We start from the raw sequence: 24,359 nt of genomic DNA, 5'->3' as shown, positions 1-24,359 counted from the left end.
AAGAACAAGACCCATCAATAAGCTGTCTATAAGAATCTCATTTTAGACCCAAAGACACCTCCAGATTTAAAGTGAGGGAGTGGAAAACAATTTACCATGCTAATAAACATCAAAAGAAAGCTGGGGTGGCAATCCTTCTATCAGATCAATTAGATTTTAAGCCAAAGACTATAATAAGAGATGAGGAAGGATACTATATCATACTTAAAGGGTCTGTTCAACAAAGAGATATAAAATTTTTAAATATCTATGCCCCTAACATGAGAGCAGCCAGTTATATAAACCAATTAACAACAAACTCAAAGAAACACATCAACAATAATATAATAATAGTAGGGGACTTTAACACCCGCCTTCACTGAAATGGACAGATCATCGAAGCAAAAGATCAACAAGGAAATAAAGGCTTTAAATGACACACTGGACCAAATGAATATCACAGATAAATTCAGAACATTCCATCCCCAAACAACAGAATACATATTCTTCCCTACTGCACATGGAGCATTCTCCGGAATAGATCACATCCTGGGTCACAAATCAGGTCTCAACAGGTACCAGAAGAATGGGATCATTCCCTGCATATTTTCAGACCACAATGCTTTGAAACTAGAACTCAACCACAAGAGAAACGTTGGAAAGAACTCAAATACATGGAGGCTAAAGAGCATCCTACTAAGAATGACTGGGTCAACAAGGAAATGAAAGAAGAATTTTTAAAAATCATGGATATAAATGAAAATGAAAACACAACTGTTCAAATTCTTTGGGACATAGCAAAGGCAGTCCTGAGAGGAAAGTATATAGCAATACAAGCCTTTCTCAAGAAATAAGAAAGGTCTCAAATACACAACCTAACCCTACAACTAAAATAGAGAAAGAACAACAAAGAAACCCTAAACCAAGCAGAAGGGAAATGATAAAGGTCAGAGCAGAAATCAATGAAATAGAAACCAAAAGAACAGTAGAACAAATCAATGAAACTAGGAACTGGTTCTCTGAAAGAATTAATAAGATTGATAAGCCCCTGGCCAGACTTACCAAAAAGGAAAGGAAAAGGACCCAAATTAATAAAATCATGAATGCAAGACTAGAGATCACAACCACTACTAAAGAAATACAAACAATTATAAGAACATATTATGAGCAACTGATGCCAGCAAATTTGACAATCTGGAAGAACTGGATGCATTCCTAGAGATGTATGAACCATCACAACTGAACCAGGAAGAAATAGAAAACCTGAACAGACCCATAATCAGTAAGGAGATTGAAGCAGTCATCAAAAATCTCCCAAAAAACAAGAGCCCAGGACCAGATGGCTTCCCAGGGGAATTCTACCAAACATTTAAAGAAGAATTAATACCTATTCTCCTGAAACTGTTCCAAGATATAGAAATGGAAGGAAAACTTCCAAACTCATTTTATGAGGCCAGCATTACCTTCATCCCAAAACTACACAAAGACCCCATCAAAAAAAAGAATTACAGACCAATATCCTTGATGCACACAGATGCAAAAATTCTCACCAAAATATTAGCCGTTAGGATCTAACAGTACATTTAAAAGGATTATTCACCACGACCAAGTGGGATTTATTCCTGGGCTGCAAGTTTAGTTCAACATCAGTAAGTCAATCGATGTGAAGCAATGCATTAATAAAAGAAAGAACAAGAACCATATGATTCTCTCAATAGATACTGAAAAAGCATTAGACAAAGTACAATATCCTTCCTTGATCAAAACTCTTCAAAGTGTAGGGATAGAGAGTACATCCCTCAATATCATCAAATCCATCTAGGAAAAACCCACAGCGAATATCATTCTCAGTGGGGAAAAACTGACAGCTTTGCTGCTAAGATCAGAAACACGGCAGGGATGTCCACTATCACCACTGCTATTCAACATAGTACTAGAAGTCCTAGCCTGGGCAATCTGACAACAAAAAGAAATAAAAGGCATCTAAATCGGCAAAGAAGAAGTCAAACTCTCACTCTCTGCAGATGATATGATACTTTATGTGGAAAACCCAAAAAGACTTCACTCCAAAACTGCCAGAACTCATTCAGGAATTCAGTACAGTGTCAAGATATAAAATCAATGCACAGAAATCAGCTACATTTCTATATACCAACAGCAAGACAGAAGACATCCAAAACGATAAGATTCCTAGGAATAAACCTAACCAAAGAGGCAAAGAATCTGTACTCAGGAAACTATAAAGTACTCATGAAAGAAACTGAGGAAGACACAAGAAATAGAAAAATTTTCCATGCTCATGGACTGGAAGAACAAATACTGTGAAAATGTTCATTTACCTAAAGCAATCTACAGATTTAATGCAATCCCTATCAAAATACCATCAATTTCTTCAAAGAAATGGGACAAATAATCCTAAAATTTATATGAAACCAGTAAAGACCCCATATAGCTAGAGGAATGTTGAAAAAGAAAACCAAAGTTGGTGGAATCATAATTCTAGACTTCATGCTCTATTACAAAGCTGTAATCATTAAGAAAGTATGGTAGTGGCACAAAAACAGACAAATAGATCAAGGGAACAGAACAGAGAGCCCAGAAATGGACCCTCATCTCTATGTCAACTAATCTTCAACAACAGAGGAAAGAATGTCCAATGGAAAAAAGAGTCTCTTCAACAAATGGTGTTGGAAAAACTGGACAGCCACATGTAGAAGAATGAAACTGGACCGATTCCTTACACCACACACAAAATTAGACTCAAAATGGATGAAAGACCTCAGTGTGAGACAGGAATCCATCAAAATCCTTGAGGAGAACACAGGCAGCAACTCTCTGACCTCAGTCAGCCACAGCTACTTTTCCTAGAAACACTGCCAAAGGCAAGGGAAGCACTGCCAAAGGCAAGGAAGTAAGGGAAGCAAGGGAAGCAAGAACTACTGGGACTTCATCAAGATCAAAAACTTTTGCACAGCAAAGGAAACAGTCAACAAAATCATAAGACAACCAACAGAATGGTAGAAGATATTCTCAAATGATGTATCAGATAAAGGTCTAGTATTCAAAATCTATAAAGAACTTCTCAAACTCAACACCCAAAGAACAAATAATCCAATCAAGAAATGGGCAGAAGACATGAAAAGACATTTCTGCAAAGAAGACATAGAATTGGCCAAAAGACACATGAGAAAGTACTCAACATCACTTGGCATCAGGGATATACAAATTAAAACCACAGTGAGATACCACCTCACACCAGTCAGAATGGCTAAAATTAACAAGTCAGGAAAAGAAAGAAGTGGTGAGGAGGTGGGCAAAGGGGAACCCTCATACTATGTTGGTGGGAATGCAAGCTCGTGCAGCCACTCTGGAAAATAGTATGGAGGTTCCTTAAAAAGTTGAAAATAGAGCTACCCTGTGACCCAGCAATTACACTACTAGGTGTTTACCTTAAAGATACAAACATAATGGTCTAAAGGGGCATGTGCACCCCAATGTTTATAGCAGCAATGTCCACAATAGCCAAACTATGGAAAAGAACCTAGAATGGATAAAGAAGATGTAGTATAGATAGATATATAATGGAATACTATGCAGCCATTAAAAAAATTGAAATCTTGCCATTTGTAACAATGTGGATGGAAATAGAGGGTATTAGGTAAGTGAAATAAGTCAACTGGAGAAACACAGTTATCATATGCTTTCTCTGATATGAGGAATTTGAGGTAGGGCGGGGGATCGTTGGGGGTAGGGAGGGAAGGAATGAAACAAGATGGGATGGAGAGGGAGATAAACCATGAGAGACTCTTAATCTCACGAAAGAAACTGAGGGTGCTGGGGTGGTGGGGTGGTAGGGACAGGATGGCTGGGTTATGGACATGGGGGTGGTATGTGCTATGGTGAGTGTTGTGAAATGTGTCAGTCTGATCTGATGATTCACAGACCTGTACCTGTGGGGCAAAAAATACATTCTATGTTAATTAAAAAAAAAAAGTGATATGCAATATATAATTAGGTATAATGCGTGGCACTTGGTAGGCAAATGATCACCTTGATCATTATTAAATTGTATGTTTCCTGACATTTACGACCATTCTCTTTTTACTGTATCAAATTGGGGTTCAGAAAATTTATGTGACTTCAGACCAAATTTATGTGTTCAGAAATTTATGTGACTTCAAGGAAATAAAATATTGCAATGCAAGAAAAGCTTTCACGTTAGAGAATAATTGAAGTCAAATAAGTCAAGGAAAGGAATGGTAATTTAAAGCAGAAAATGAGGGGGTGCCTGGGTGGCTCAGTCAGTTAAGTGTGTACTTTCAGTTCAGGTCATGATCTCAAGGTCCTGGGATGAAGCCCTGTGCTGGGCTCCTTGCTCAGGGGACAGTCTGCTTTTCTCCCTCCCTTCATCCCTCTTCCCTACTCATGCTCTCTCTTAAATAAGTAAAATATTTTTTAAAAAATCAGAAAAAGAAGGTTTTGAAGATAAATGGTAGAATAGGACAACATGATTCACTGGAAAAAGTGAAGGTCATTAAAGGCAGAAAACAAATAATGAAAGTAAGGAAAAAATATATTCACTGATGAAAGCAGAAATTAGGAAGAGTAAGAAATAAGGTCATTTAAGTAAATAGAGGTAGAAGGGAAATAAGTCAGTGTGGATTATTGTAAAGCATATAATCAGTTGGGCAACCTATAAATGTTATAAAGAGTCTGGCTAGATTTTGTACTAATTAGAAGTAGTAACGCTTTATAAAATGAATCCAGTACAGAGCTCTGCTTGCTGAACAACTGAATAAATACAACAATGGCTGAGAAACCTGAAAAAGGAACAAGCATAGCTTGGCAATAGCTGAAGTCTGGGATAGCATGGATATGTATTTCTGATGTTCTTTCCCAGGTGGGGAGGATATGAAAGGCTATCAGCGATATAGAGAAAAATTAAACTAGGAAGCATCGAAGAGCCCATAGGATGCACAGTCAAGTTTAAGTGTCCTCAGAAAAAAGTGGCCACCAGAATGTAAGCAGGAGTGGTCTAGCTGCTGAAAAGCAAAGGGCTGTACAACAGAGGACCATTGCTTATTTGTCTAATGATAATTTCTGCAGAATGACTAAAATGAAAATAGGTTTTACATGGTTTTAAGCAACAGTTGGTAGGTAAAAAATAAGAAAGCAACAAAGAATTTGTAATGAATAAGTATGACACTAGATGAAAGGTCAAATAAGGTCATTTTTTTGCAATGGGTAAGCTTTATTTTATTTTTATTTTTTTAAAAGATTTTATTTATTTATTTGACAGAGAGAGATCACAGGTAGGTAGAGAGGCTGGCAGAGAGAGAGAGGGAGGGGAACAGGCTCCCTGCTGAGCAGAGAGCCCGATGTGGGACTCGATCCCAGGACCCTGAGATCATGACCTGAGCCAAAGGCAGCGGCTTAACCCACTGAGCCACCCAGGCGCCCCAATGGGTAAGCTTTAAAGGCAATGCAGACTTTAATACAGAAACAATGAAAGTTACTGAATGTTATCTATCATACTCCAGAGATTGTTAAGTTAGCTCCTTTGCCTCACCACCAGCCCAGGTTGATTCTGATGTTTTTGGCATTATAGTATTTTCAAAACAAGAAGATTTCACATAAAATTTTAGATTTCTATCTTTTCTTTAAAAATCAAGGCTCTGACACCCTATGTCCACACACCTACATGGCAACAAACTGTGGAATCTAACTAGGAATGTGCACTCAAGTTCACCACCCCTCCACTCATCAAGTCACACCAAATTTAGTCAGGTAGAGGCCCATGAGCTTTGAAGATGCATGTACTGCTTTATAAGGGATCTGGCTGACATCATCTCTATGATGTGAAAATCCTGTGATGTAGTTAGGGATGAGCATATTTTTAATACTCTATTTTCAAAGTAGACTCAAGAGAGAATTCCCCCAAGTTAAACTTCTAGTAAGTTGTAGAATTGAGATTTTTTTTTTAAATTTTTTTTTTTAAGATTTTATTTATTTATTTGACAGAGAGAGATCACAAGTAGGCAGAGAGGCAGGCAGAGAGAGAGAGAGAGAGAGAGAGAGAGAGAAGCAGGCTCCCTGCTGAGCAGAGAGCCCGATGTGGGACTCGATCTCAGGACCCTGAGATCATGACCTGAGCCGAAGGCAGCGGCTCAACCCACTGAGCCACCCAGGCACCCCTAGAATTGAGATTCTAATCCAGTCTTACGATTCTGAAGATAATTTCCCCTTTTGATGACCCTACGTCTCAACATGATGGGAAGGTGCATAACTTGAAGTGAAGTCACAGTCACAATTTGATTAAAAACAACAAAATCGCTTAAAGTCCCTTGTGATAAAATCTAAATCTCTTTAGAATCTAAAATCAAAATTTATGGGTTAGACATATACCCATGTACACAAAGACTGTATCTGTGCCTACATCTATTTCCATACCTATATATACTCATATATATAAAAAAAAATTTAGCTTTAAAATTGAAAAAGATTTACTTTCACTTTATGAAAATATATTATGTTACTAATATTACTCTGCAAGTGGAAACAAAATTTAAAAATCCCAACTTTACAAAAATGTGAGGAATCATAAAAACTCACCCAATAAATTAATGCCATCATTTACAATGAGCTGTCCATGACGCAAGTAGTTCAAAATGGGTTCAAAGTACTCAGGACTTCGGTCAATTAAGAAAGCTCCTCTATGATCTTGCTTATTTCCCCAGACACCTGTGTCACCATTACAGTGAAGAGAACCCCCCCATGAACAAGAAACAAAGTTAGAAATTTAGGAAGAAAAACTGTGTAACATACTAGTAAGTTTTCACTCGTGTAAAAATTATTGGTATCATTAAAAAGTACAGAAGGACAGAGTTAAGCCAATACAGCTATAAAGAGGTCTCACAAAATGTGAAAACAATGTGTTGCACTCACCTTTGTCTTTAAACATGTGCGCCAGCATACTGTCAGGTTCTTTATTCACTAAAGTGCTCCTAAGAATTCAGGGAAAAAAATTGATTTCTCCATTTGTCTTTATAAACAAACAGATAAGTCAAGAGTATACTTGATCCCAGCTGCTCTCTCAAAAAGATGCATGCTATAACCTGGTAGGAGTGATGCTGGGAAAAAAAATGTGCAATAAGTTGCCACTTGTCAAAATCCTTTCTAATCTGGCATTTCCTTTGATTCAAATATTGTTTTAGGTTCCTTTAACTTAAACACTAATTTATCCTTCTAGCAAGCTATTATATCACAATATTCTTGACCTAAACTTGCCTTGTTCTTACCCCTTTAACATACGCAGTTGTAGTTGCTACAAATTTCAATACTGTTCATTTTTACTTGTGTCACATGTTTATTACCTGACATCTAAAAAACCTGTTCTAAAACCCTAAAATACTTGATACCTAAAAAGCATGTTCATGCCTTTCATGCTTTCTTTGGAAGGACCTGTGAATCATTCTCCTACGCTTTAAAAAAACTTTCTAAAAAATGGTTTAAGATCACAAGGTACTACAGTCTTTTCTAAGGAAATCATCAAAACTGAAGGAAAGAACAAATACTACATAGTGTCCTCAAACACACACCTGTGCAAACATTCACATGCACCTACCGTGTAGTTGTAAAGTACCGCCCTCCAACATTTAAGGTTAGCCAGTCTGTGTGAGATCCTGACAACCCTTCAGGTAGTTTAGAATCTGTCTGAGGATCTAGAAATGACATGTAGAAAACAATAAAAAAGGTATGATTGAGTTAATGGGGAAGATGGCAATAAGCTTCAACTTTGACAGTAAAAACATACCTAAAAGCTTAACAGAGCTACTAGCGATGCATTGATAGCATTTAAGACAAAACTGATAAGGTAATCCCACAGATACAAGAGCACCACAGTATTAGCATCTTTGATGGAAGAAGCTGACAGAAACAACAGGTTAGGTGATGAACCTAAGAATTTCAAAGTAATCCATACTCACTTCAAAGTTTGGCAAATCTATTTGAGAATAGCAGACTGAAAGTGGAAGGGGTATGTTCAATCTATGGGTGGATGAAGCAAGTAGTTTGCAGTAAGATCTGAGGAGGCTATAAATGAACCTCAAAACCCACCAGCCAAAACTCCCTTCTAGGACAAAGCCCAATACACCAAGGATAAGACGCTGGAAAAAGAACCCAAGCTGAACAGAACAAAGACAGAGACAAAAGAGAAGGGAGTCCAAATAAAAGTTAAAAAGGTCTAAAACAGCCAGAATACATCAGAAGGTGACTTACATATTTTTTAGTATGTCACACAAATAATAGAAAAGTGAACTTCAGAGCCATGAAATTAGAAAACCTTCCCTAAGTTAGCTTTCCCTTCTCAAGTTAAAGAAAACAATTTCACGTTAAATGGGCAACAGAAAATCTCATACAAAAATTTTCAAAGAATAAGAATTACATCCCTATAGACAATGAAAATGTGCCAGAAAGAAATGCCCCCAAAATAGATAAAAACTATTACCAAATATTCCAAACATGCTAAAAGTAGTAAATAGTATAAAATATGAAAAGAACATAACCCAGAATTACAAAATTCACCAATGAAGTGAGAGAACTCAGAGGAGAGAATGAGAACTATGATGAAAACCTAATTCGGGGCACCTGGGTGGTTAAGTGGGTTAAAGCCGCTGCCTACGGCTCAGGTCATGATCCCAGGGTCCTGGGATCGAGCCCTGCATCAGGCTCTCTGCTCAGCAGGGAGCCTGCTTCCCTTCCTCTCTCTCTGCCTGTCTCTCTGCCTACTTGTGATCTCTGTCAAATAAGTAAATAAAATCTTAAAAAAAAAAAGAAAAAAAAAAAAAACCTAATTCAGAAATGAAAATACACTAGAAGCAGCACAGGAGAGAATAAACAGGTAATACCTTAAAGGAAAGAAAAGATGAAAAAGAGAAAAACTTTTAAAATAATAAGAAATGAAGGAAGAGATGAAAAGGAGTGCAGAGAAAATTTCCGATATAGAAGACAGGTGTAGAATATCCAACATACAAACAATAGGAGTACTGAAAGAAAATTAAAGCAGGGGAACAAAATAAATGCATAATTTAGAATTCAAGGAAACTTTTCTGAAATCAAAAGAAGATTTGAAAGTACATACTGACAAGGTCCAATCACTTATCAGACAGAGAGAATCAGCTCAGAATACTCAGAAAAAGTCTACCAAAATTACTGTTCTTTAAAGAAAGAGAATAATCCTTTAAGTGACCTAGGAAAAATAATCATTATTAATAATATTTTTTGGACACGAACATTTTATGCCAGAATAAGACAGAGTACAACATATTTAAGATATCTGAAGAAAGAAAATATGAACCAAGGGTTTTTTTTTTAACAGCTTATTTGAGAGATAACTGATACACAATAAAACATACATCATTAAAGTTTTCAATTTGTTCAGTTTTGACATATGATTTTATATCTAGTCAAAGTGATTGTCAAAAATAGAAGCCACAAACTGTTATTAACATGTGAGATGTCAGAGAACATTGTTCTTCTTGGAAGTTCTTTGTAAAGAATCTATTAGAGTTTCAGACAACCACTAGAGGCATCAACATAAGGATTGGGGGTGAGCATTAAATACATTTGAAAGAGTAAAGCTAAGTGACAGTTTTAAGAGAGAGTATAGTCTATAATGGCTATGTAAGCTGATAATGTAGAAACAATAAAATTATTTTTTAATGAAGGAAAGAAAGGAATGAGCATTTGCAAAAAAATGTTTAACTGTCTTTAGGATTCATATTGGTACTGAAACTATTGGAATTGATACTGACACTTTTATGTGTGTTTTGTGTGGGATGAAATGAGTACTTATGTGACATAATTCTATCATTCCCTACAGTCCCCCAAGCCAGAATTATTGATATGGATATAAGGAGACATAGGTGTAAGACAGAAAAGGTTAAATAAAAATCTTAACAATCCTGATTATAAACCAAAGTGTGAGTGAGTATGAACCCAGGAGAAATTCTACCTCTTATAATGCCATATATTATATAAACTTTCTTATCATATGTTACACATAAGTTGCATTTCTAGCTAGCTATGTGTTTTCAACTCTGTCTACCAAAAAGCCTAGTAAAAATAATGAACCCAGTGGCAAAGAGCCTGTCTGACACCCAGACTGTGTTTTGAAATGACATTTCCTACTAAAAGACATTAAGGCTTATTGTAAAACATATTGATCTGGGTCTGCAACAGAAGTATAAGATGAATGCCTTGTTATTCCAGATAGTAAGGAAGCTATAAAAGACCAATAGGGTTTTAATAAAAGGAGTTGAAGAGGTTTCCACCAGTCAAATGTAAAACAATGTAAGCATCCATAAACGCAAAGCATGAAAACATACCAAATATTTTTAAATCCAGAAGTTCATAATGTTAAGACAAAAACATTATTTGATTACTTTTTGTTTGTATGTGTACAATGAGCCAATTAAGTGACCACTGCCTGCTAAATACTTTGTTAAGCTAATGGATAAAAGATGTGGAAAAATTTGTGCTCATCGTCTTAAGATAAAGACAGAGAAGAGAATGTACTTACTTCTAATTTGGCAACTGCCTGTGTGATGATCCTAAGAATTCCCTCTGCTCACCAAATACAATTACTGTCATGGCTTACACAAATCATTAAATATTCAGGGTCAGATTGTATGGACCTAAATATATCAAATACTCATTAAAGAACAGTGATGTTATTTAAGCCTTAGGCTCTTTTTCTTGAGATGCACAATTGTATAAGCTTTCTTCCAAATCAAAAAGTAGCCTATGTGTTTGTGTATGTGGTTGATATTAAGTCATTTTGACTGATCTGATATGGCCACTGTGAATGACTGTCAAATGCTAACTTATGCAAGCAGTGCACACTCAAAATTCTATAACCTAACACTTACAGGAATTGGGACAATTACTCTCAAGGAGAACATATCAGAAAAAAGTTGTATTTCCACAATCAAAATGACCTTATCATGTCATTTTTGATGAACCTATGCAATTTCAGTGCAGTTTAAAGGCATGTAAAAGATGAGGTATCCATACTAAAATATGATAATATAATTCAAATTAAAACTTTACTTCAACACACACCTAATTTAGAATAAAAAAAGGTATGAAGATCTGAATGCTGCCATGAGATCCTTTTCAATTAAGCTTAGTAAGTGCATGTAAAATATTTGCCATCTTTTTCATTTTGGCAGATAAAATTGGCTTGTAAGGAAGTCACTTACCAATAAATGGTTCTCCTTCACACACAAACAAAACATCATCATCCCTGGGAAAATCAAAATTTAAAAGCCACCATCAAAATCCAGAAATCACATTAATTATCAGTTGACTAGAGGACCTATACCTTAGAATTATGCAGAAGACAGGTTTTGCTATCAGTCTATATTGCAAAGAAATTAAGTTTCAGTGCTTTGCTTAACTTCTTGATTTAAGGGTCTTTAAATTTAAATTCAAATAAGGTCCTGCACATGGAAGAACTTTTAAAATGGTAAAAACAAAACATAACCCACTATGCAAATCCTGTGAACTCACAGCTTTCTTATCAACTGGAGAACATATTCTCATGCTCAAGGGATATGATTAAAGGCACTGCCAACTCTTCTTTTTTTACTTTAATTCTATAACCCTAAATAAATTATTGGGTTTTTCTTCTAAATCATCAGCTGCTCTGTGCTCTGGAAATGAAAATGCATTTTTATGTTACATCTAGGAAGAATAAAATTGCAATCAGAACTCTGCTATAAAAACTCATTAACACCCACCACACACCCAAAGGTAAAATGACTGCATATAATCCAAAATTCTAGATTATCAGTGCATATTCTCCTCCCCTACCTCAAAATATCTATTTGCACAAATAAATGATTAGAGATTATACTGTGAGCCACCAGTTCTTAATCAAGTAGATATTTTCTAGTTCAGAAGGCTTCAGTTCTGACCTTCTATGTTGCAGAAATTTTTATTTCCTATAAGGCATCATAGGAATACACTAAATGTTTCTTAGAGGCAGCATCTGGGTTAAGGAGAAATTTAGCTTGATGCAAATCATCCAACAATGAGACTCAATTATCTATCAAAACAGAAAGAAGCTGGGAGACAGATGTTGAAAAATTTAGAAATTCTAATTGATTTGGATTTTAAAGCTCTATCTTTTAAGTCTACAATCTCTTCTACTTAATCACTATGCCAATTAACTTAAGACTAGTATGAACATCTGTTTTCTTCTCATTAACAAAAATCAACTGCTAAACGGTGTGACCCAGGTAAGACATTGAACTTCTCAGATGTTTAGTTTCCTCATTTATAAAATGAAGAGATTAGAAGCGATTACCTTCAAAAGCAGTATATTATGTTGAAAGGTCATTCTGACCGGAGTTTAAATGAAAACTAAACTTTGAATTAGCTTTGTATTTTTGTACTGTAATTCAGCGCATTATTATCTTCATACCATCATTTTGAAAAATCCCATGTCTTGCCAATTAAATGGAAGTGACTTGGGCAGAGTCAGTACTTAGCATTCCTTCCTATTTTCTTTCTCAAGTCTCTTCTTGCTTCAAAATTCTATGATCCTATGAGGATGGAATGAGGTAAACTAATCTGTTTTAAGGAGACATATCTGCCTGGGATATTTAAAAACAAAAACAAAACCGAATCAAAAAAAAAATCACTATGGTGGTGATCACTGGTGAGTTAACCCTACTTAAAGCTCTACTTTATTCAGCAAGTTTTTACCAAAGTAGGTCCTTGTAAGGTTTATGAAATTCAAAGCATTCTTAGGAAATGAACTAAACAATAAGCAGGAGCATATAAAATTAAAGAGATCAATCAGATTTCTAACATTAAAAAAATGCATGTCTTCAGAGTCAAAAGTTCTAGGCATCTGAATTTTGAAACATGCTAACTGGGTATTAGCCAAACCCAAATTATAAGCCAGTGGGAAAAGAAGTAGAAAAGATGTGGTGAGGGGTGCCTGGGTGGCTAAGATGGGTAGGTGTCCCTTTGGCTCAGATCATGATCTCCAGGTCCTGGGACTGAACCCCACATCAGGTTCCAGGTTGCCTCAGCGGGGAGCCTGCTTCTCTTCTCTCTCTCTCTCTGCCTCTCCTGCTGTTTGTGTGCTCTCTCTCTCAAATGAATAAATAAAATTTTTTTAAAAATGTGGTGAAATTAACAACTAGAAAACACTGGGCAAATTGGTCATTTGACAAATTGATTTTTGATGAATTGTGTAAATTAGTCATTTAGCAAACTGGCCTGATTTGCTGTGAGGACTATTTGTGTAACAAGTAGAGAAGGATCAACATTTTAAATTTATCTTACAAAAACACAGGTTCAGAGGCAATCAAGTCATGAGTTAATGTAAGTACATCAATTCTGTAATACCAAAATAAATTTTGACACCCCTCCTGAATTGCACATCCTATTAGATCCATCTCTAGCAACAGAAAGAAAAAAATTCCATGTATGAAATATGCAGAAAGACTATCAGAATACTGGAATGTACTGAGGATCTTCTACCATATAGTATTAGTCTAAATTACTTAAATTCTAAAGAGCAAATTTTAGGCAATCATTTGCCAAAATTCTGTATTCTTACCAGTAATTAAACTACTGCCTAAGGGAAACAGCAGAGCACCAAGATGCTGAGGGAACACTGTAGACAGCTTATAAGAAGGTGAAGGTTACCTGATCAAAGCAATATCATCGATCAGTCCACCTTTCCCATTATACACACTGGTGGCTTTTATGCCGAGTTTACTGCTGGCCACAGAAAGCAAATCAGATAAAGTTCCATACACAGCGACCACCTGTGAACACACCAGATTAATTTGGACAACTTATATAATGAATTTCATTATTTACAAATTATAAACCACCATACTATAAACAGGACTAAAAATCAGACTATCAATAAAAGGAGATCTTGAGAGGTTCTTATATCTAATATTGCTGAGATCCAAAATTAGAGTGTAAGAAATCATCTCTGCATGAAAATAGTCTACTATCTTATGTATGTTAAATAACACTCTAGTTCTGAAGACAGACCCACACCTGCATGTAGATTCTGACATCCTCTAGCTGTCGACATGAGACAAATTAACTTCTTCATGCTTCTGTTGCTTTAACCAAAAGGGAATAAAAGTCACACCGACATCAGATCATGAGGATGAAATGAGTTACTGCATGGTATGAGCTTAGCAAAGTGCCTGAGACCTCTGTAATGTTGCTTTTATGTTATTCCTTTGTTATAAGAATGGTTTATTTTAAAAATAGGAATATTTACTGTTTATGATAACATTCAGTACATCAATCACCATGTGAAAGGTAACAACTTCCCACTTCATTTAATTCTTCAGTAACTACTGATATTATAAAAGCCAGATTTTAGCTAATTCTAAATACAGCCAACAGCTGGGACACAGTGAATTGTTCTCTTCTGCTTTACATCAGGCACAGTCTGATAGATGTAGGAGCAATGCAAATGCATAGGTGGGGAGGCTGAGAATCTCTACATGTAGTTAAGTTGTTTTTTGCTCCAATATAATTTTAACTATGGGCTCCCAGTGGCTGATTTGTATAGCATTACCATTATCAGTTAGGATCACTGAAAATTAAGAATAAAACATAGATGAGGGGCTGAACATGAAGAATGAACAGCCAATCAACTTCCCACAGGATACTAGATCAAAGTGCCTTATGAAATAAGAAACAAGGCTGATCCTTTGTTTACCAGTGACTGGAGTTTAGGAGACCCTGAATTTTCAGTTAAATAAATGCAATGAATAGCAGGGTATAGAGGGAATTGTTTGCCAATAAGGAAGTGTGCAATCTTCATGGCAGAGTACTCAGATTCCCAACTGTCTTCTCTTGGTTAATAAAGATGAAAGGACAGATAACTATAGCAAGCTGGTGAATTCTAGGGAAGAGTTGTAGGCAAGCACAATATTAATGGGATGTCATACACAATCCAACTGTCCTTAACAGATGACCGGATAAACAAAATGCGGTAAATACACACAATGGAATATTATCCAGCTATTCAAAGGAATGAAATTCTGATATATGCTACAATATAGATGAATCCTGAAGCCATATGCTAACTAAGCCAGACACATAAAAGGGCAAATATTATGTGATCCCACTTATATGACATAGGCAAATTCATAGAGGCAGAAAGTAGAATAAAGATTACCAGGGGAGAGGGTGAATTGGAAAGTCATTGTTTGTATGTAGTTTCTACTAGGTATGATAAAAAAGTTCTGGAAGTAGGGGTGAATGTACTTAATGCCAATGAACTATATGCTTAAAAATGGCTAAAATGGTAACTTTTATGTTATGTATATCTTGCCATGGTTTCGAAAAAAATAATGGAAATCACTTGGCAGTGTCTCAACACAGCAGACATGCCATACATAACTGAAACCTGAATAAAATGTGTCTCCTTTATTTCCTATCATTTTTTCGCCTCTGTAATAGAGCCTGGAATTCTGTTACTGCAGATACATGTTCCTGGGAGAAAATGAAGAGAAAAAACATAAGGCATTACGTGCAGCAAACCCATCTGGGCAGAGAAAGGGTGTGGAGAGAAAACTGAAAAGAATCAAAAGCATAGAAGCCCAAGAGACTGACCAAAGCAAATGTAGGATCGATTTTTACAGCCTGGAAACTGCCAGGGGAGAGTAAGAAAATCCTTTCCAATTTCAGCATTCTTTTCATAGTTGCCATTATGTAAGAAGTTTTTAATTGACCTTTGCTTCTTATATATCTTTACATGGCTTTAGTTGATTTGACATTATCCTCTCCTTGCTAGATAGAACATCAACTTTCTCCCCCAACATTTCTTTTCACTCTCTCCCTCAACCAGCCCTATCACAAAATGGAGGAAAATTTAATATATTGATGTTATGCAACTCACACTTTCCTCTAAATGAAATAATCAAAAGGCTAGCAATTAGAGAAAGTAGTAGTGAAATTATTGCAAGAAATCTCACAGTTCTGTAGATTTGAAAACTGCCCTCAAGTTGGGCTACCACTCTTATTTTTCATTTGGAGGGCATTTTTGGCATTTGTTTTTTAATTAGATCACTTTAGCTTTACTTTCTTAAGCATACTAACAAATAAGATGGAATTATATTGTAAACATATATTCGAAATCTGTCTTTCATATGAACCAATCAGAATATCTAATTTAAAAATATATAAGTACCAAAATAAAAATGTGATAGGCTTGGAAAACATTTTAAGTTGATAAGAAAGTCTCCAATAGACTGGCTCATGTACCTTTCCTTATGTAACAGCTTTGTTGGGGAGAAAGCAGCAATGAAAATCCTGTATATCATAGATATGAGCTTTGTTATACACTAAGCTTATTTTAGTCCTCAGAGAGGCCAAGCATTTATAAAATGATCATGCTAAGAATGGTTATTTGCTTTCTGTGTGGTATGCTCCCCAGGGTGGACCTGGAGTTCCCAAGTTACTGGGATTATCCACTTTAATAAATAAGGCACTATACTTAGAATGGAAACATTCTATGGAGTAAATTGAGAAGTGCTTCTAGTTAAGTTAATGATCACCATATTATGCTACTATTTAACTTAATCCTTTCTAAATTTCAGACCCCAAGACAAGTGAAAGCTATCTACCAACTGGGAAAGCCAATGTTATACTGTGTCTAGGAGGGCATATCAGTTTAGTGAGTTTTAATTTGCCTTTAAACACCATTTTCAAATTGTAACCTATGTTATTCAAATTTAAAAATTACATAAAATGTACATAAAGCATTTTTCTTTATGCTCATATTATCTAAGAACTAATATACTATCAAAAAATACTTATTCAATTTATGCAGGCTGATTTATTCAACCAAACCATCAATCACAATTACCAAACACAAAACTCAATTTACTCTACCTACACTTTTAGTTCAATACTAAAATTGGGGGGGGGGGCGGTTTTTATTTAAATTTCAGTTAGTTAACAGTTTAACATTAGTTTCAGGTGTTTGACAGAGTGATTCAATACTTGCATACAACACCTGGTGCTTATCATAAGTGTACTCCTTCATCCCCATCCCCTATTTCACACATCCCCCCAATCCTGCCTCCCCTCTGATAACCATCAGTTTGTTCTCTATAGTTAAGTTTGTTTCTTGGTTTGCTTCTCTTTTTCCCCTTTCCTCTTTGTCTTGTTTCTTAAATTCCACATATTTTAAAGTTATTTTGTTCCTAAAAAAGAGAACATAACCTTAGGTCAAGAAGGCAAATATTAAAATATTAAATATTAAAAAGTATTGAGAATATTAAGCATTGAGGAGGATGTGGATCAGTGGGAAGGTTTATGCAATGCTGGTGGGATATAAAATTATTGCAATAACTCTGAAAAACAATTTGGCATTTAAAAAAATTAAGCATTCATATACCTAACACCCAACACAGTTGACTCTTGAACAATGCAGGGTTTTGGGGCACCAACTCCCCCTCTCCTGTGTAGAGGATGTGTAAAATCCACATAGAACTTCTGACTCTTCGAACACTTTACTAATAGCCGAATATTGACCAGAAGTCATACCAATAACATAGTCAATTAACACATAATGTTTAAGTTATGTTACTCTACTTTTATATCAAAGTGTGCTAGAGAAAATATATTCATAGTACTATACGTTATTTATAAAAAAAAAAAAAAAACCTACACATAAGTGGACCTGTGCAGTTCAAATGCATATTGTTGAAGGGTCAACTGTTAGTACAACTTATATTCACAGAGCATTGGTTCTCAAAAATGTGTTCCCTAGGGGTGCCTGGGTGGCTTAGTAGGCTAAGCAGCTGCTATCACGTTGGGTCATGGTCCTGGAGTACTGGGATCTAGGATGGAGCCCCAACAGAGCAAAGGGTAGGAGAGTGGAGCCAGATTCTTCCTCTGCCCTTCTCCCTGCTCATGTTTTCTCTCTTTCTCTCAAATAAATAAAATCTTAAAAAAAAAAAAAAAAAAAAAGGGTGGTCCCTAATTGGCAGCATTAGACTCACCTTAAAAATATGTTAGAAATTCAAATTCTTAGCCCCACCCTAGAATCTGAAGCACTGAGGATGGAACCCAGCAATGTGTTTTCTCCATTCTTCAACGAATCCCAATGCATGCTAAAGTTTGCCATCCACTGCCCTAGAAAAATGCTGGCATGTGTGCACCAGGATACCTACACAGGAATATTCATGGCAACACTGTTAATTTAATAGCAAAATATAAAGAAAAGAACAACCCAAATGTCCACTGACAGGAGGATGGATAAAATGGGATAGTGCTTGTAATCAATGGACTATTATAAACCACAAAAATAACTAATCTATGTGTAACATTATGGATGTAATCTTAGAAATACTATATTGAATGAAAAATATAAGTCCAAAGATATTACATATGACATCCATTTAGGATATGTCCCAAAGATGACAAATATACAGTTCAGTTATATATAGCTATACAGATCAGTTATATCTATCAAAGATGTATATAGCAAATTTAAAAATATATATATAACTATCTATAACTGAACTATTAAAGACACAGAGCAAAGGGAAATACAGCATTCATGAAATTAGCTGACTTCACAGAGAAGCAGGGGGATAGGAAAGTGAATAAGCACATTAATTTTTGGTAATATATTTTTTCTTATGTTGTGTGGCAGGTTTACTGATATTTGGTATGTTATTTTCCTCTTAAGTATTATGCATATTAATATTCTTTATATGTATCAAATGTATTTTTTAAATGTTTTAAAGCTGAAGAGCAAAGTTCTTATTAATGTTTAGATCTCAATAGGCAAAGATCACGTAGATTTCATCTTTCTTCAACTTAATATAATGGATTTAAATCTGGATACTTTATATTAACAACATTTCTGACCTAATATCAAAGCCAGAAGAAAACACTTATGTCCTGGATAAAGAGTGTAAACATCAGTATAGAAGACCTATCTCACATCCCATTATGTCTGCAGTGAGCTGGCATGGTTCCTTGTACAAGATGGTACTCAGTAAGTTCTGGCTGAAAAAATAAGATATAAAAAGGTCTGTGACTTGCACAGCCTATTACTAAATATTCTGAAGTTAAAGCAACTCTTGTTCAAAATTTACAGAAATTTTGAGCTGACATTAGTTATTCAGAAGCCACTTACAACATTCAGATGTCTGAGTCCTCATTTCAAATTCCTTAATGCTATTTACAGAGAATATTAAAAAGAGAAAAATGGGAATTCTGAGGCATACAGAGAAAGGATGAGAGGATACACTGATCCTTTTGGAGCAACTAAAAAAAAACAAATTTGAAGATCCCAATTTTTTAGAAGTATGGCCTTCAAACATTTTTGATTATGTATCCCATCAGTAAAACATTTTTGGGCATGTGCTCAAACATTTGTATTGTATATTGATTTACTTATATATAAAGTTTATGCCACGGTCAGAAAAAACACATGATTTCCCAAATGAGGATCTTTATCGACTTTCAATATGCCGCTGGCTGTTAAGTATCCCCTAAATATCATTAAATTTAGGGAAATCATGCCAAATGTAAAATTGATTTTTAACACTGAAAACAAACAAGAAAGGAAAAGAAAAACATCTTATTGTCTTCATATACTGGAAAATATTTTTAAACATCTTGCTAATTAGGGTGACCTCATCTCATCATCAGCTTAAGTTTCAAAGAACAATATACACTTAGGGAGTGGCTTACAGTTAAAAACAGCTACTAATTAGGACTTTAAATAGTCTTCTTAAAATTCAGCCCTTTTGGGGGTGCCTGGGTGGTCTAGTCAGTTGAGCATTCAACTCTTGGTTTTGGATCAGGTCATGATCTCAGGATCATGGGACTTAGCCCTAATTCGTGCTCTGGCACTCCGTGGGGAGTCTGCTTGAAAGATTCTCTCCTTCTGCCTCTCCCCCCACTCGCACACGTGCATGAGCGCCCTCACATAAATAGGTAAATCTTTAAAAAACAAAACAAAACAAAACAAAACCAACCCTGACACTTTTGGACTTCTTAGGTTCAGAGATTTTTTTTTTTCTTTTCCAAATCTCATGGTTTATATTTGGAGAAGTGGTAGCTCTGCCATCTTCTCATTGCTTACTTGTGTTCAGGTAAGTCTTCAGTCTGCAGCTTTGAAGGAATCTTTTAAAGTCACTTGGCATTTTCGTGAAGGTTAATTTAGTTAAAACTGGATAATGCAGGGCGCCTGGGTGGCTCAGTGGGTTAAAGCCCCTGCATTCAGCTCAGGTCATGATCCCAGGGTTCTGGGATTGAGCCCCACATCAGGCTCTCTGCTTGGCGGGGAGCCTGCTTTCCTTCCTCTCTCTGCCTGCCTCTCTGCCTGCTTGTGATCTCTGTCTGTCAAATAGATAAATAAAATCTTAAAAAACAAACAAAAAAACCTGGATAATGCAATCTTAACCTGCACTGTATGCTTCAGTTCATCACAATACACCAACATGAACCAATCGGGGAAGAAGTTTTCACATATGAACGCACTTCCTTCTCTCAGTAGACTTGAGACCACCTGACACATTCAGTAATGGAAAACGTGTGTCTTTACGGATTAAAAAATCAAGTTTTCATATAATTATATATTTCCAGGTAAAAATATAAATAAAAAGTGTAATATTTCTTCTTAAACTCCCCTGGCTCCTCTTGCACACCCTCTGTGGTGTACCACCTCACTCTGGCAAGCACTGTGTTAGAGCACGCACAGCCCTTTCTACAACTACAACATCAAAGCTTGTACTAGTGACACTTAATGTTCATTCAGTATATAGAAGAGTCACGGTAAACATATGATGTAGTTCCCTGCAGTAACTCTCTGCCTCTCCAAGCCCAGGCTTTAGGGCCCTGTCTGGCAACCACAGAAGCAGCTTTATAGGAGGGAAACTTATTTGAAAAAACAGACACTGATCTTTTAGTTTAGAACAGGAAGCAAAAATAGAAGGTAGGTTAAGAAGGAGAGACTGAAAGTGACAGATACTCCAGCTGCTGGATGGGAACTCAAACTCTAATAGTAGTGCTCTGTTTCAGCATGTCTTTCATGAACATTGTGCCATGATCATGCCAATCCTGGCTAACTCTAGTCACCTTATTTACATAAACATGCAAGCTGTTAACGTATTCTGTGCTCTTTTGTCAAATAAGAGTAATTACAGTGGTTTTTTTTTTTTTAATCAGCTGGAGAGAGAGGAAACACTGAGAACTTTGGCAAAGAATATGTTTTCTAATTGAGTAGTAAGGATTATAGTATGATCTGTTTTTAATATTGAATCATACTAGTATTCTTTCTCCAGTCTGGGTCTTTATGATCTTCACAACATAAATATATTTATCTTTATTTACTTGAGATGTGTTTTTTTTTCAATCTTTTGAGACTTCCTTCAAAATATTTTTTAAAAATTTAAAAATTTAAACCCCAAAACCTAATCTGGTCAAAACGAGATAGCTTTAAAATATATATGGTAAGATTAACATACCGATCTTTGAAAGAACAAAATCCAATGGTTTCAGAGGAGAATTAGAGCACAGTTAAATATTTATGACTGAGTCTAAACATCTTGTCTTTCAGAGAGAAACAAAAAGATGCTAGACAAAAAGGTCAACCAAAGGTCTGTTTTTGAGAACATATTACAGTTGTTTGGCTATACTAATTTTTTCTTCCAGTAACAATGTAAGTTTTAAATTATTAGTAGCTAACAGACAAACAGGTTTAGAAAGTTAATGGTCAGAAATAGTATGAGCCCTGTGAAGTATATTTTGAAGTAATATTTATGAAAACTCAAGAACTTGAATATATGCCAGTTGTTTTTATACATTAAATCTCTAAAATCAGAATTACACAACATTATAGTCAACAAACTATACGTGGTTCAAATTTTTGGAGCAGATTTATTTAAAATTTCAGAGTAGTTCGAAAACCATTTTTTATACCGGGGCACAATTACACTATTTAAAAACGTACTGTTTCCAAATCATGCAAGAAACGAAGTATTGTATTCTGGCAAATAATATAGGGAGGTCAATTTACCTTTACCTTAGACTCTAAGGCATAGTTACTTCTAGATGTCATTTAGCCACATCATAAATGTCTGCCTTGAACAGTCAAATTTTCCAAAGAAGCCGAACAAGTTCCATGGGTGGGGCAAGAGGCTTGAGAAGGAACAGGATTCATTTTGGCTTGCTCCAGCCTTGGAAAAAAACATTTGGTACCACACCCTCAACAAAGGCCTAACACAGCAACTAGTAATCAAATCAACCCATTTTGGTCCATTGTGGCAGTCTTCTAAGGAACTAAATAAAATAAAACAAGGCAAAATAAAAAAGTGAGTACGTAAGTTTGGCGGCGGCGGGGCTTGGGGCGCCTACAAGATAGAGAGGTAGGAACCATCACGCAAATGTCCTTAATTTTCAATCTTCTATTCGCCCTAGGACAGAAGGATACTTGACTTAGCCACCGACAGACAATTTTATTCTTTCTACCTGATCAACCTTCCGAGTCTGCCTTAGTTGTTAACCACCACTTTCTGGAGCCGACCATTAGTCAGCACCAAGGTGGCAACGAGCGCCCTTCTACAGCCAGGGTGGGGGGCAGCAGGGTCTTCGGGGAGGAGGTGGAAAGAGGAACACCAGCACCAAGCGCTCAGGTGATAGCGGCCCTCCCCTCGCCGTCCGAGTCCTCCGCTTTCCAGGACCCACACCTGGACGAGGGAACCATAAAGCACAAGCTGACCTGCGCTGGCCCCCAGGGCGGCGGGGGAGCCGAAGGGCAGGCTCCGGCCAGGAATCCCGCGGGTTGGGAGGAGGCCGCGGGAACCCGACGTTCACCTCCCGGACGCCCTCCACCCCGGCGCACGCCCACCTCCCAGCCCCTCTCCCCAACTTCAGCCCTCTGCCCTGCCAGCCCGTTCCGCGCTCCGCTGCCCTCTCCCCCCACAGGCGGCCAGCCTCCTACCGACCTCCTTACCTTTCCATTCTTGGGGCTGCCGTTAAGGAACAGGGTCACCCGCCTCATCGCGCTGCCCCCACTGGGTCCTGAGTGAGTCGCCACCCTCCCACCTGGCTCTCCTCCCACCTTTTTCTCCACCCGCCCTACCCCTCCCTCCACCCACTCGGACTCTCCTCCCTTCGCCACCTTCCTTTTCTTAGAGACACACTCGCACGCACTCTCGGTCCCACACCCCAGGGTTGGCCGGTCCTCCCTTCCCACCCCGCCCCTGGGCGCCTCAGTCAGCCTGGGACCCTTCCCCCACCTCTCCCAGACTGACTCTAAGCTCCACCAATCAACCGGCAGCGCCGGCCAGAACTCAGCCAATTATCGCCCTGCACTGGGTGGGCTCATACTAACCCAGCCCAGGTGGAGGGAGGGAAGAGAGGTTGCAGTCTTGCAGACGGGAAGGGTAATCAGCCAATCAGCACAACCTGGAGCCGAACGGCGGCTCTAGGCGTTACTGAGCAGGCGCAAACCCCATACCAGGTAGAGCTCATCTGCATGGGGAGGCGGGGTTGGAAGGAAAGAGGTGGAGCGCTAACGGGGACCCATACAAGTCAGCGCCTCCGCTCACTCTCTCAAACCACGGACTAAACGGCCGCTGTCCGGACTGGATGATTGGGCAAGAGCCCGCCCGTCGTTCTGCCAGGATTGGCCCAGTGATTCTTTTCGAAGTTTGCAGCATCCAATTGCAAAGCGAGGGCGGAGCTAAGGCGCTAACCGAAGAGTTCTTCCGCGAGATTCTCACGGAAAGTAGTCCCCCCTGGATACAGATTAGCAGCCCCTCTCTCTGGTTGGCGCGTCACCCGCAGCTAGTGGTGGCTTCTCTCGAGCTCACCAAGCCACTCCTGGTCCTGGGAGGACTAGATACAGGCCCGGGAGAGTTCGGGGTGCGCGTGGACACGTGTGGACAGCCGCGGCGTAGAGATTCTTGGAGTAACGCCGACGCCAGGGAGGCGGGGCCGGCGATTTGAATCTGGCGGCGGGTAGCGGGCAGCGGCCGGCGGAGGAGAAGGTAGGGATCGCGGACGGCTGGGTTGGAATTCCTCGGGCGGGACGAGGCAGCTCCCGGCGGCCGGCTTGGCTGCCGACAGTTGCCTTCTCGAGCGAACCGTCAGCCCCTGCACGACACTCAGGCGGTGGAACGTTGCAAACACACCCAGTGGGAGGAGAGCCCAGCTGCGGGAGTGAGAGGTAGGGCAGGGGCCCTGGTCCTGCAGAGCTGCTTCTGGGCCGTGCTTCTCAAAAGCGTGTTCTCACTTATCCTGCTCCACGGAGATGGTGGTCCTCCTGAGACCCGAGCCGGACCCTCCGCGTGCTT

General features: G+C 37.8%; 2 protein-coding genes across 6 annotated transcripts in view; one reads left to right on the top strand and one right to left on the bottom strand.

Annotated features, from left to right (window-relative positions):
• The window catches only part of KCTD9 (potassium channel tetramerization domain containing 9), a 43,534-nt gene extending 20,242 nt beyond the window's left edge, over nucleotides 1-23,292 (bottom strand). The window contains exons 1-6 of one of the 2 annotated variants that reach the window (XM_082729222.1): nucleotides 23,015-23,292; nucleotides 13,705-13,826; nucleotides 11,241-11,284; nucleotides 7,604-7,700; nucleotides 6,925-6,983; nucleotides 6,592-6,720 (exon numbers count right to left, since the gene is read on the bottom strand). In XM_082729222.1, coding sequence (XP_082585348.1) covers nucleotides 6,592-6,720; nucleotides 6,925-6,983; nucleotides 7,604-7,700; nucleotides 11,241-11,284; nucleotides 13,705-13,826; nucleotides 23,015-23,062 — 499 coding nt within the window. In that variant the 5' untranslated portion in view covers nucleotides 23,063-23,292. Of the gene's footprint in view, nucleotides 1-6,591; nucleotides 6,721-6,924; nucleotides 7,110-7,603; nucleotides 7,701-11,240; nucleotides 11,285-13,704; nucleotides 13,827-23,014 lie in introns of both variants that reach the window. The other variant, XM_082729223.1, reaches the window with a different exon arrangement.
• A 165-nt stretch (nucleotides 23,293-23,457) lies between these two features.
• The window catches only part of CDCA2 (cell division cycle associated 2), a 51,809-nt gene continuing 50,907 nt past the window's right edge, over nucleotides 23,458-24,359 (top strand). For 2 of the 4 annotated variants that reach the window (XM_082729220.1, XM_082729218.1), the window contains exon 1: nucleotides 24,006-24,232. The gene's annotated coding sequence lies outside the window, so the exon portion shown is untranslated. Of the gene's footprint in view, nucleotides 24,233-24,359 lie in introns of all 4 variants that reach the window. The other 2 variants (XM_082729221.1, XM_082729219.1) reach the window with 2 other exon arrangements.

This window comes from Mustela nivalis, assembly GCF_964662115.1.
Source record: "Mustela nivalis genome assembly, chromosome: 4".
In the NCBI taxonomy this organism is placed as follows: domain Eukaryota; kingdom Metazoa; phylum Chordata; class Mammalia; order Carnivora; family Mustelidae; genus Mustela; species Mustela nivalis.
The sequence above is the reverse complement of the archived record's forward strand: the minus strand, read 5'-3'. Positions and strand labels throughout refer to the sequence as shown.